Raw genomic sequence first — 12,144 nt, 5'->3', positions numbered from 1 at the left:
GCTACCTCGCCCGGCTGATTTTTTGATTTATTGTAGAGATGAGGTCTCGCTGCCCAGGCGGGTCTCGAACCCGCGGGCTCAGGCAATCCACTCACCTCAGCCTCCCAAAGGCACGGGATTACAGGCTGAGCCACCGAGCTTGGCTGTAGCACATTTTTTAATCAAGTCCACTTTTGATGGGCAGCACAATTGGTTCATGTATTTGTGACTGTAAATAGTGCTGCAGTTAGCATGCGTGTGCAGGTATCTTTTTCATAAAGTGATTTGAATTCCTCCAGGTATATTCCAAGAAGGATTGCTGGTTCATATGGAAGGTCAATTTCTAGTTCTTTTAGGAATCGCCAAACTGTTTTCCATAGAGGTTGAACTAGTTTGCATTTCTGCCAACAGTGTAGAAGCATTTCCTTTTCTCAGCATCCTCACAAACATCTGTTGTTTTTTGTCTTATTAATGATGGGCAGTCTTACTGGAATTAGGTGGTATCCCAATGTGGTTTTGATTTACATTTTTCTGATGAATAGTGAGGCTGTGCATTTTTTCATGTGTCTGTTGGCTGCTCATGCGTTGTCTTTTGAGAAGTGTCTATTCATGCCTTTTGTCCACTTTTTAATGGGGCTGTTTGGTTTCTCCCTTTATGTTTGAGTTCCCTGTAGATCCTGGATGTTAGGCCTCAGTCAGATATGCAGTTGGCAACTAGCAAATATTTTTTCCTATTCTGTTGGCTGTCTCCCCACTCTTTTGATGCTTTCTTTGCAGAAGCTTTTCAGTTTGATGAGGTCCCACTTGTCTATCTTATCTCTTACAGCATAGGCTTTTGGGGTTTTGATCAGGAATTGATTACTTATTTGATTTCTGTAAGGGTGTCTCCTGCATTTTCTAAGATTCTTAAAGTTTGGTGTTTTACATTTAGGTCTTTGATCCTTTTGGAGTTGATTTTTGTGTGTGGTGATAGGTTGGGGTCCTGGTTCATTCTTCTGCCAGTGGTCAGCCAGTTTTCCCAGCACCATTTACTGAATAGGTTCTCCTTTTCCCAGTCGTTGTTGATGGAGGCTTTGTTGAAGATGAGTTGGTTGAGAAATTTAGGTTTTACTTCCAGAATCTCTATCCTGTTCCATTGGTCTGTATGCCTGTTCTTGTGCCAATACTAGGTTGTTTGGAGTATTATAACCATAAAATAAAGTTTAAACCTGGAAGTGTGATACCTCCTGCTTTATTTCCTTTGTTAAGGATTGTTTTGGCTATTCATGGCCATTTATGTTTCCATAGAAATTTCTGTATTGTTGTTTCCAGGTCTGAGAAAGAATGATGTTCATAATTTAATGGGTATTGCATTGAATGTGTAGATTGCCTTTGGTAAGATAGACATCTTAACAGTGTTGAGTCTTCTTAATTATGAGCATGGAATATTTTTCCATTTGTTTGTGTTATCTTTGACTTCTTTGAGCAGTGTTTTGCAGTTTTTGTCATAAAGCTCTTTCACTTCCCTGGTTAGGGAGATGCCGAGGTATTTCATTTGTGTGTGTGTGTGTGTGTGTGTGTGTGTGTGTGTGTGTGTGTGTATGTGTGTGTGTTTATTGTGAATAGGATTGTGCTTTTTATTTGGTTCTCTGTCTGTTTGTTGTGGTGTGTAAGAATGCAACTGTCTATTGCACATTTATTTTGTACCCTGAGACTTTGCCAAAGTCCTTTATCAGTACATGGAGGTTTGAAATGGAGGACTTTCTAACATCATACAACCTTCCACAGTTGAAACAAGAAGAAATTGAGATCCTAAATACACCAATAACAACTCAGGAAATTGATTCTATCATAAGATAACTACCTCCAAAAAAAAAAAAGAAAAAACAACCCTGGACCAGATACCAGATGGATTTCCAGCGGAATTCTACAGAACATACAAGGAGGAGATGACATCTCCTATTTAAAGTATTCCAGGCAATTGAGAAAGATGGAACTCTCCCCAAATCATTTTATAAAGCTAGCATTACACAGATACCCAAACCAGGTAAAGATCCAACAAAGAAAGAGAACTACAGGTCAATATCCCTGATGAGCATAGATGCGAAAATCCTCAACAAGATTCTAGCAAATCAGATCCAACAACACATATCAAAAATCATGACCAAGTAAGATTCATTCCCAGCATGCAGGGCTGGTTCAATATCCACAAGACCATTAATGTAATTAAATAATCAACAGATGTAAAAACAAGAACCACATGATTATATCATTAAATGTGGAGAAAGCTTTCAATAAAATCCAGAATCCTTTCTTAATAAAAACCTTCAAACACCTAGGCATAGTGGGAACATAACTCAAAATAGTAAAAGCCATCCTTGATAAACCCACAGCCAACATATTGCTAAATGAACAGAAATTGGAAGCATTTCCCCTGAAAACTGGAACAAGATAAGGCTGCCCACTCTCACCTCTCTTGTTCAACATAGTGTTGGATGTGCTAGCTAGAGCAATCAGACAAGAGAAGGAAATCAGGGATATCCAAGTAGGAAAAGAAGTCAAGTTATTGCTCTCTGCTGACAATATGATCCTATACCTAAAAAATTCAAGAACCATTGGTTTAGTACAAAGCAATCCTCTTTAACTAGAGCATGCTGGTCAGATGAATGCAAATGTCATTACTCAGTTAATCCGGTGAAATAAAGTTAAATCTTGCCAAGATGAATCTAAGGCCCTCATTGATAGTTAAATGTATCTCTCTATTTTGACTATCTGCTAGATGCTCTTGGCACATTCTGAATGAAGCAATCAGTGACTTCCTTATATAGGCAACAATTCCTGGGAAATCTCAGAAAGTTGTCAAAAGAAATGCACAAGAAAACAGAGTCTGATGATTCAGCTTGTAAGTTTCCAGTGGTATTTTCTTACTCTCCAAACTAAATAATTATCTGAGTCTTGTTTTATGATAGGGCAGAAACAGTGACAGGGGGCCAGTGCTATTTTTGTGGTTGTTTATATTCTTGTGCATCTTTTAGACAGCCTTTTAAGAGATAAAGAATCTTTCTTCTTTAAGTTAGTGACCACTTCTCCCTATAAACCCCTTCCCCAGAACATCAGGGTTTATATCTTCAATATTTTTCATGTTATAATAATTCTTATTCTGAAAATTAGGTTTTGAAAAAGCCTCGGGTCTTTTGAAACAAAGCAGAAGAAGAATTATATAAGCCTTTTATATAGTTGGTGTGGTGTATAGAGTCTTGTTTCTTGAACAGAAAGCTCAGGGGAAAAAAAGGCTAATGTGTCAGTGTGAGACTCCTACTCTCCTCTTACTTAACAAGATCACTGCAGTGATCACAAACTCAAACTGACAATCTTAGCACCTAAGGTCTGGGTGTATTTCAGGCAAATATATATTATACAAAGTAACAGTATAAATTAACCTTCTGAAAGTAAACAGACACCCAAGAAATACAATAATATTGCAGAGTGCTTTGTTAATTTTAGAGAAAGGTGCTTTACATTTATTTTGTTTAAAAGGAATCTTGCCACTCAACATGTTTTGCTTTAAATCCAAACAGACAGTTCCTCATTGGAAATAGGTCAAAATCTTTCAGATAATTTACTTTAAAAACAAAAAGTAGATTTCACTTCTGCTTCCAGCCAATATGGAGTACAGGGACTGGATTTATACTCCTATTTTAAGAAGTAAAAAATAGCTGGACAAATATACAAAAGAAAGGTTTTCGTGACATGGGACACTAGGTAATAGAAAATGGTGATCTTTGGGGGTTAGAAAGCAAATTAAATGAGCACTATGGTTGTCCAAGTGAACTGCCTTGAAAGCCATTCAGGCTATGGCTCAAGGAGGGTTAAGCACCCATCTCTTGAGTTGAAGAGATGGAATTGACAGCCGGGCGAGACCAAGGAGGCTAGAATTCATAGATAGAGTGCCAGAGAAGAGAGAGCTGCATAAACCCCCCCCAATCATCCAAGGTTTCTCTGTGTATTCTGCAGAGTACTGATTAGTGCATGTATATGAGGAAACTACCTGAGTTCCAGAGACAGGAGAAAGGTACTCAAAATGATTATAGGAAAAAGTAACTGGCACTTATACAGGACTTAGGTAAAAATGCCCATTTTCATCAGGCAGATTGGAAAACCTCATACATTTAGGACATTGGGAAGGGTACTCATGGTTCTTACCTTAGTAATAGATAATTAGCCCTTTATGAAACACTGCCAGACTTGACTAACAAATCTTAAAAAACAAGACTTGAAAGGAACAAGCTGTTTCTAAGTCAATTAGATGCACCCAAGAACAAAGCTCAAGAATATTTATGAGATTATAAAAATGCCCAATACTCAACAAATCAAATTCATGATATAAGGCATCCAATCAAAGATTACTAGGCAGGAAGAAAAGCTGAATAATATGACTCATAATGAAAAGAAAAATCAATCAGCTCAAACTCATAGATACAGAACTGAAACAGATGTTAGAATTAGCAGGCAGAAGCTTTAAAGCAGTTATTTTAACCATAGTCCATATGTTCAAGAGTTAGCTTGATACCTGGAAGATTTTTTTTAATCCCAACTGAACTTCTAGAGAGGAAAATTCCAATGTCTGCTATGAAATATACACTAGTTATGATTAACAGCATGTTAGACATTGCAAAACAAAAGATGAGTAAATTTGAAGGCATAGCATTAGAAATTATTCTAAATAAACAGAAAGAAAAATATTTTAAATGAATAGATCATCAGTGAACTTTGGAAATAATTAAAGCACCTAACATATATGTAATTTGAGTCTCTGAGTGAGACAGGTAGACATTTGAAGACATAATGGCTGGAAATTTTCCAAATTTGATGAAAACTGTCTACCCATGGATCCAAGAGCTCAACAAACCCAAAGCACAAGAAGCATAAAGAAAATAACACCAAAGGAAATATTAACTAAATTACTTAAAACTAGCGATAAAAGAAAAACTTCAAAGCAGCCAGAAGAAAAAGATATGTTATATTTGGAAGAATTAAGATACATGCAACAGAAGATTTCTCATCCAAAACAATGCAAGAGAGGAGCCAGTGGGGCAACATCTTTAAAGTACTGAGAAAATTCTGTTAATCTAGAATTTTATACCCAGTGAAAATATTTCTCAAGTATGAAGGCAAACTAAGACATTTTAAACACACAAAAGCTGAAGGAATTCATTCCCAGGAGGGCTGTCATGTAAGAAATGTTAAAGAAGTCCTTCAGGCAGCAGTGCAAGCATACCAGATAGAAATATAGATCAGACCAGGTGCGGTGGCTGAAGTCTGTAATCCCAGCACTTTGGGAGGCCAAGGCAAGAGGATTGCCTGAGCCTAGGGGTTCAAGACCAACCTGGGCAACTTGGTGAGACCTTGTCTCTACAATAAATCAAAAAATTGGCTGGGCATGGTGGCATGCTCCTGTAGTTTCAGATACTTGGAAAGCTGAGGCAGAAGGATTGCCTGAGTCCAGCAGGTCGAGGCTGCAGTGACCATGAGCATGCTACTGCACTCCAGTTTGGGCAACAGTGAGACTCTGAGTGGAAAGGAAGGAAGGAAGGAGGGAGGGAGGGAGGGAAGGAAGGAAGGAAGGAAGGAAGGAAGGAAGGAAGGAAGGAAGGAAGGAAGGAAGGAAGGAAGGAAGGAAGGATTTATACAAAAAAAAGGATCACCTCAAATAATAAATATACTGTCTTCCCACATCCCATGATTTAGAACATGAAGGTGCTCTGAATATGTGACACGATATGGTAAAGGACCTGATCCCTGAATAACTGAAGGAAACAGCAGCCCGACAGTCCAGGCCACTCACCTAGACCTCTTCTTGAGAGACAAAAGTCTATGCTCTCAAAATATCTGTATTTGGGGGCTTGGGCTTTACTGACACTGCAGATTGTTCTTAATTAGTCAATTTTTAATACTGCAAAGTTGTGCCTTTTGCATTAAGATCTTTAATTTACTTGGTATTTTTTTCCACATGAAAATAGAATGAATCCAGAACATTCTAACAGAAGGACCATCTTTTTCTCACTCATCTGAAGTGCCAACTCTCATGTATCTAGCACTTATATATGCATGGCAGCCTTTCTGGGCTATTTGTTCCGTTAGTTTCTTTCTATGATAATATCTGTGCACTAATTAGATATGATATGCTTATACTAAGATTTTATATCTGGCAGAGCAAATACTCCAACTTTTCTTCTTTCTCAAATGTATTTCGACTCTTCCTACCATATTTAATTTCCAAATGAATTTTAGGGTCAGGTGTTTAAAAGGAGATGAAAAGGTTATTAGGAGCTGCAGCTAGGTCTCATTAGTTTTAACCTGTCATTTTATGAGCTGATATAAGTCTCTAGTCCTATAACAAGGGTTGGTCTCAGAGTGACTTTTTATCCTCACAACTATAGGGACAAGGAGTGGCTGGTGGTGAAAGGGTGATAGTTTGCTTACCTGGTGAGCATCTGGGAGTCAGATCTCCTCCCTCTGCTTCAGGGACACCTGTATTCCCCTAGAACTAGGGGTATTGTTTCCCTCTTGGCCTCCATTGGCTTCAGTGTTTGTGGTGTAGACCATGTTGATGTGACTTCATTACCGTGACCACATTTAGGTGTGTGTCAATTGACTCCTTCAAGGCATGGAGCAGATTCATCTTGGGCAGAACCTCAGAGAATAAATACGCAGCACTTAATTTACTCTGCAGCATTTTTAATCAATGCCTATTGACTGACTCAAGGGTTGAATTCTCTATAACTCCATTTTAATAATATGTTGGGGAATTCAGGCAATTTATTCAGCATTTATCGCTTACTTTTAAGTGCCTGTTTTGCTCTAGGTACTATACTAAATGTTGAATATTCAGCAGAAAGTAAATGTATATATATGTATATATGTTTGTGCATGTGTGTGTGTGTTTGTGTGTGTGTATAAAACCCTACTCTCATGAGAAAAATCTAACATTTAAAGAGAAATACAAATATGTAATTTACAAGTCCGTTTAGTGCTATGAGAGGAAAAAATTAAGGTTTTGTGTAAGAATAACTGGAAGGAGAAAATAGAGAAAATTACACTTTTCAAGTTAGACCATATTATGGACAAATGAAACTTGGTTTAACCTGTGCCATAACCAGATTTGTGTGGCAAATTAAACATAGTTTTTTAATATAATTACTCCATTCATTCATTTATTCCACAACAATTATGTTCATTGAGTACAATAATGGTGCAGCTATTAGACTCACAAAAATAACCAAGACTCAGTTCCTTTCTTTGGGGAGCTTATAGTTTATTTTTATTTTTATTTTTTTAATTTCATTTGGAGTTGTGGGGGAACTTGAGAGAATTTGTAAATTGTGTGGAGGCACAGTTTGGGCATCAAGGGAGCCCTTTCGGTCCTGGTAGTAAACATGGTACCCAATGGATGATCGGGTGCACCTTATCATCCCTCTTTTCCTTCCTTTCTATCACTGTCCAGCACTGGTTGTTCCCACATGTGTGCCCACTTGCCCAATTTTTAGTGCTCACCTATGAGTGAGAACATGTGGGATTCCATTTTTTATTTTTGTGATATCTCACTTCAAATGATGGTCTCCAACTGCCACCATGTTGCTGCAAAAGACATGATTTTGTCTTCTTTATGGCTGCATAGTATTCCTTCATGTCTATGTACCACACTTTCAGCACCCAACTGGTTGGTTTCATATTTTTGTGATTGCAAACAGTGCTGCAATAAACAGAAATGTACAGGTGTCTCTTTGGTGGGGCACTTTCTGTTCCTCTAGGCATGATCCCAGAAGTGCAATGGGTGGGTGGAATGTTTCATCGTTTAATAATTAACTGCACATTTCATGAAAATAACAGCTTACCAAATGAAACAAATATGTCCTTCTTTTTTTCATTCTTTTTTAGATGAGGATAGGCATTCACTCAGGCTCTGTGCTGGCTGGAGTTGTTGGAGTGAGGATGCCACGTTACTGCCTGTTTGGAAATAATGTCACCCTAGCAAGCAAATTCGAGTCGGGAAGTCACCCTCGGCGCATCAATGTCAGCCCAACCACTTACCAGTAAGTGTTCTCTGGCCTCCTCCTCCCTGTCTTTGGCATTGCTTTGAACTAATATCCTGTCGTTTGTGAGACCCTGTTCATTTTCTCAATCCTGTTGTTCTCCCAGATATTATGAGTAGAACCTCCCAGTCTGAAAGAGAGCAATTGTGACACAAACTTTTATTTTTATTTTTTGAGTTGGAGTCTCACTCTGTCGCCCAGACTGGAGTGCAGTGGCCGCTCCCGGCCACCCCAGCCTCGACCTGCTGGGCTCCGGCGATTCTTCCGCCTCAGCCTTCCAAGTAGCCGGAATTACAGGCACGCGCTACCATGCCCGGCTGATTTTTTTAAAAAATTTATTGTAGAGATGAGGTCTCGCCAAGTTGCTCAGGCGGGTCTCGAACCCACGGGCTCAGGCAATCCACTCACCTTGGCCTCCCAAAGCGCAGGATTACAGGCTGAGCCACCGAGCCTGGCCGTGACACAAACTTTTGTTTGTACCCTTAGAGACTCCATAAAAAATTTGCCTTTAGTGAGAGGCAAATAAAGGTTTGTCATTCCGACAATCTCTATCCTTCTGCAGTATACCTATTTAAAATGCAGGAGAACAAATGTGAAAGGCCTACGTTACACTAGAAATCTCAGTATTTTTAAAATGTTTGTCATTATTCATAAAAAACAGAGAAATAAGATAGAAAAGGTGGTTCATGTGTCTTTTTCTTTTAAATAATGAATGTAAATATTGACTATCTAAATTTAAATATGTGTATTATCTCATATCCAAAATGTTTGGGGCCAGCAGTGTTTTAGAGTTTGGATTTTTGGGGTGTTTGGAATATTTTTGCATTACGTTCTATCTGTTGGATTCCCAAATCTGAGAATCCAAAATCTGAAATGTTTCAAGAGCATTTCCTTTGAGCATCATGTTGACTCTCAAATTATTTTAGATTTTTGAAGCCTTTCAAATCTTGGATTTGGGAATGTGGGATGCTCAACGGTACTGAGTACAGAGTAAAACTTTAAACTCTCTTTGTGTTAAAGGCCATCTTTGACAACACATTTTTGCCTCCTGAACTCATCCATGTTTTGTGCCTGGTGGAAATCTCCCCTACCAGACAATAAACTCCACATGGGCGGGGACTGGGGACCATGTCTGGTTTGGCTCATCATTATATTCCCAGAACTCACAAAAGATATTTAGCACATAATAGGCACTCTATAAATATGTATTTAATTCACAAATAAATGCATTGACAAGATAGATCTGTTCAGAATAAATAGCAAAGAACAGCATGAAAATCTCTTACCCTATCAGACTTCGGCATTATGCTGAGCATTGGTGTACAGGTATTTAATTAGTGCCATGATTAGATAACTTAGAATCATATTGAAAGAATATACAGCAGAAATAGTGACCATTCATATTTTTTATTGAAATGGTTAAAAAAATTCTTAAGCAAAAAAGTTGAATATAAAGATAATAATTTGATTGTAATAATAAATAAAGTGGTGATATTTTGAAACATTGATACTTAAATCTTCATGGAAGGAATTTAAATTTTTAGATCCTGCAGAATAGATGAGAAAGAGAACTGAGATTACAGACATGAAATAGAAAAAGTTCATGTTAAAAATAGATGTATTTTAAAACTCTTGCTCACTAAAGTAGTGAATACCCTGATTTACTGTTTTTGAAGAAAAACATCCCTCTTTCTAATTTTAAAAAGCTCAAGTGGTCTTGGGGGGCCTAACAGCTTCTGGATCACCCTTCAGGAATCTATCATCCCTTCCTGAAGAATTACTTGCCATTTTCAGGATGTTTGTAAGAGGTCTTTGCCTCTTTTAAACTTCTCCCAGTCTTCCAAACACAGCTTGGGCACATTGCAGATGATCCGACAATAACTGCCATATCAAACTGACTGTTGGAAAATTCTCTAGTAGAGATCAATGATTCTGACACTTGGTGCTCTATAGGGTGAGTAAAAGTTACTGAAGATCAACTACTTCATGCATGTCCTCTTCCTATAGTTACGGATTTTCCCATCGTGGTGTTAATTCTTACTTTCCATGTTTGTGCAACTTAGTGTAGATTTACATCTTCTGTGGAAACTGCACTTTAGAAAAAAATGTGTGAAAGAATGGACCAACTATGTGAGGGGTTCACGTGCTGAGCTAGACATCATAACTGTAGCTGCCTTTATTCACGTGATCAGTAAAGAAAACCAGGCCAGCCACACAAAGTCTGTGCATTTTGGTGGGGACTCTGCGTTTTCATAGTCTCTTTCACACTGTGTTTGTTTGTGATGATCCTTAGGAGTTAACAAGGTCTGAAGGAGTTAATCATTTCAACCACTGCAAACACTGAAGCATATTTTTCTGTTATTATTCTCCACCCTCAATCCCATACCCCCCCAAAATTAAGTGAAGCTATAAATAGACTACTGAGCTGCCATGTTGGTAGATTCTTAGAGTAAATAGGTATCTGTGAAGTAAAACTGAGTATTAAGCTCATGAGAGTTTAAAATCTCCATTTTTTAAAGTTCCTTAAATAGAATACTGTAGAATGTTCAACATTGCCTGTTTAACTTGAAATCTTCAGAGTGGATTTTATTCCATTTGTTTTTAGTAAAACTGATTCTTATAAATTTTGAGACAGTGGATTACTTTGGCATTATGATAAGTTGAAATCATTTTTAACAAATGAATTTTACCTGGAATATTCAAATGATTGAATTTAAAAGAAACTTTTATAACTATTGTGGAGTACTAAAAATTAAAAGATAATATAATAGTCATGATGCCATCACAATTTTAATACTTTGTATTTGCTTTAGTTTTTTTAATAAAAATTAATTGAACACTTCCTTTGGCTTTTTTAAAATCCTTTTTGTTGTGATATCCTAATGAACTTGGTGTCTTTCAAAGTCCAGAGTTTTGTTTTGTTTTGTTTTGTTTTTATAAACATGTGGGGTACAATTCAGGGTTAAGTATACAAACGTGGCTTATGCAGGTACCCTTGTTGATGAGGTATACCCCTCCCTCCCCTAGCAATTTCCTTCAACTACCAATCCCACCCCTCCTCCCCTGACAGTTTCCCACTACTGCCAATCCCTTTCTTATAGTATTATAATTGTTCAAGGTCCACTCATGAGTGAGAACATATGGTCCTCTGTTCTTTGTTTCTGTGATAGATCACTGAGTATGATTGACTCTAAATCCATCCAAGTTGCTGCGAAGTTCATGTGTTTGTCCTTCTTTATGACTTCATAATATTTCATTGTGTATATGTACCACATTTTTAAAATCCACTCCAGCTTCGATGGGCAACATGGTTGGTTCCATGTTTTTGCTGTTGTGACTAGAGCTGCAACAAACATACATGTGCGGGATCTTTTTTGTAGAATGATTTGAGTTCCTCCGGGTATATTCCCAATAGGGGAATTGTTGGGTCATATGGAAGGTCGATTTCTAGTTCTTTGAGAAATGCTCACATTGTCTTCCAAAGAGAGTTTGCATTCCCACCAGCAGTGTAGAAGTGTTCCTTTTTCCCTGCATCCTCGCCAGCATCTGTTGTTGTTTGTTTTATTAATGATGGCCATTCTTACTGGGGTTAGCTGGTATCTCAGTGTGGTTTTGATTTGCATTTCTCTGATGATGAGTGAGGCTGAGCGCTTTTCCATATTTCTGTTGGCTGCCCGTGTATTTTCTTTTGAGAAGTATCTATTCATGTCTTTTGCCCACTTTTTAATGGGGCTGTTTGTTTTTTTCCTTTCAGCATGTTTGAGTTCCATATAGATCCTAGATGTTAGGCCTTTGTCAGATATACAGTTGGAAAATATTTTTTCCAATTCTGTTGGCTGTCTCCCTGCTCTCTTGATGGTTTCTTTTTTTTTTTTTTTTTTTTTTGAGTTGGAGTCTCACTCTGTCACCCAGACTGGAGTGCAGTGGCGGCTCCCGGCCACCGCAGCCTCGACCTGCTATACTCCGGCGATCCTTCTGCCTCAGCCTTCCAAGTAGCCAGAATTACAGGTGTGCGCTACTACGCCCGGCTAACTTTTTTGATTTATTGTAGAGATGAGGTCTTGCTGTCCAGGCGGGTCTCGAACCTGCGGGC

General features: G+C 38.1%; 1 protein-coding gene across 1 annotated transcript in view; it reads left to right on the top strand.

Annotated features, from left to right (window-relative positions):
- LOC103263005 (guanylate cyclase soluble subunit alpha-2) overlaps positions 1–12,144 on the top strand; it is a 125,473-nt gene that overhangs the window by 78,733 nt on the left and 34,596 nt on the right. Inside the window, exon 3 of the mRNA XM_008060678.1 lies at positions 7,897–8,051. Within this exon, the coding sequence (XP_008058869.1) occupies positions 7,897–8,051 (155 nt within the window). The remainder of the gene's footprint in view (positions 1–7,896; positions 8,052–12,144) is intronic.

The sequence above is a fragment of the Carlito syrichta genome, unplaced genomic scaffold, assembly GCF_000164805.1.
Source record: "Carlito syrichta isolate Samal-C Ts95f unplaced genomic scaffold, Tarsius_syrichta-2.0.1 Scaffold304699, whole genome shotgun sequence".
NCBI lineage: Eukaryota > Metazoa > Chordata > Mammalia > Primates > Tarsiidae > Carlito > Carlito syrichta.
Note: the sequence above shows the minus strand (reverse complement) of the source record. Positions and strands in the feature narration are given on the sequence as shown.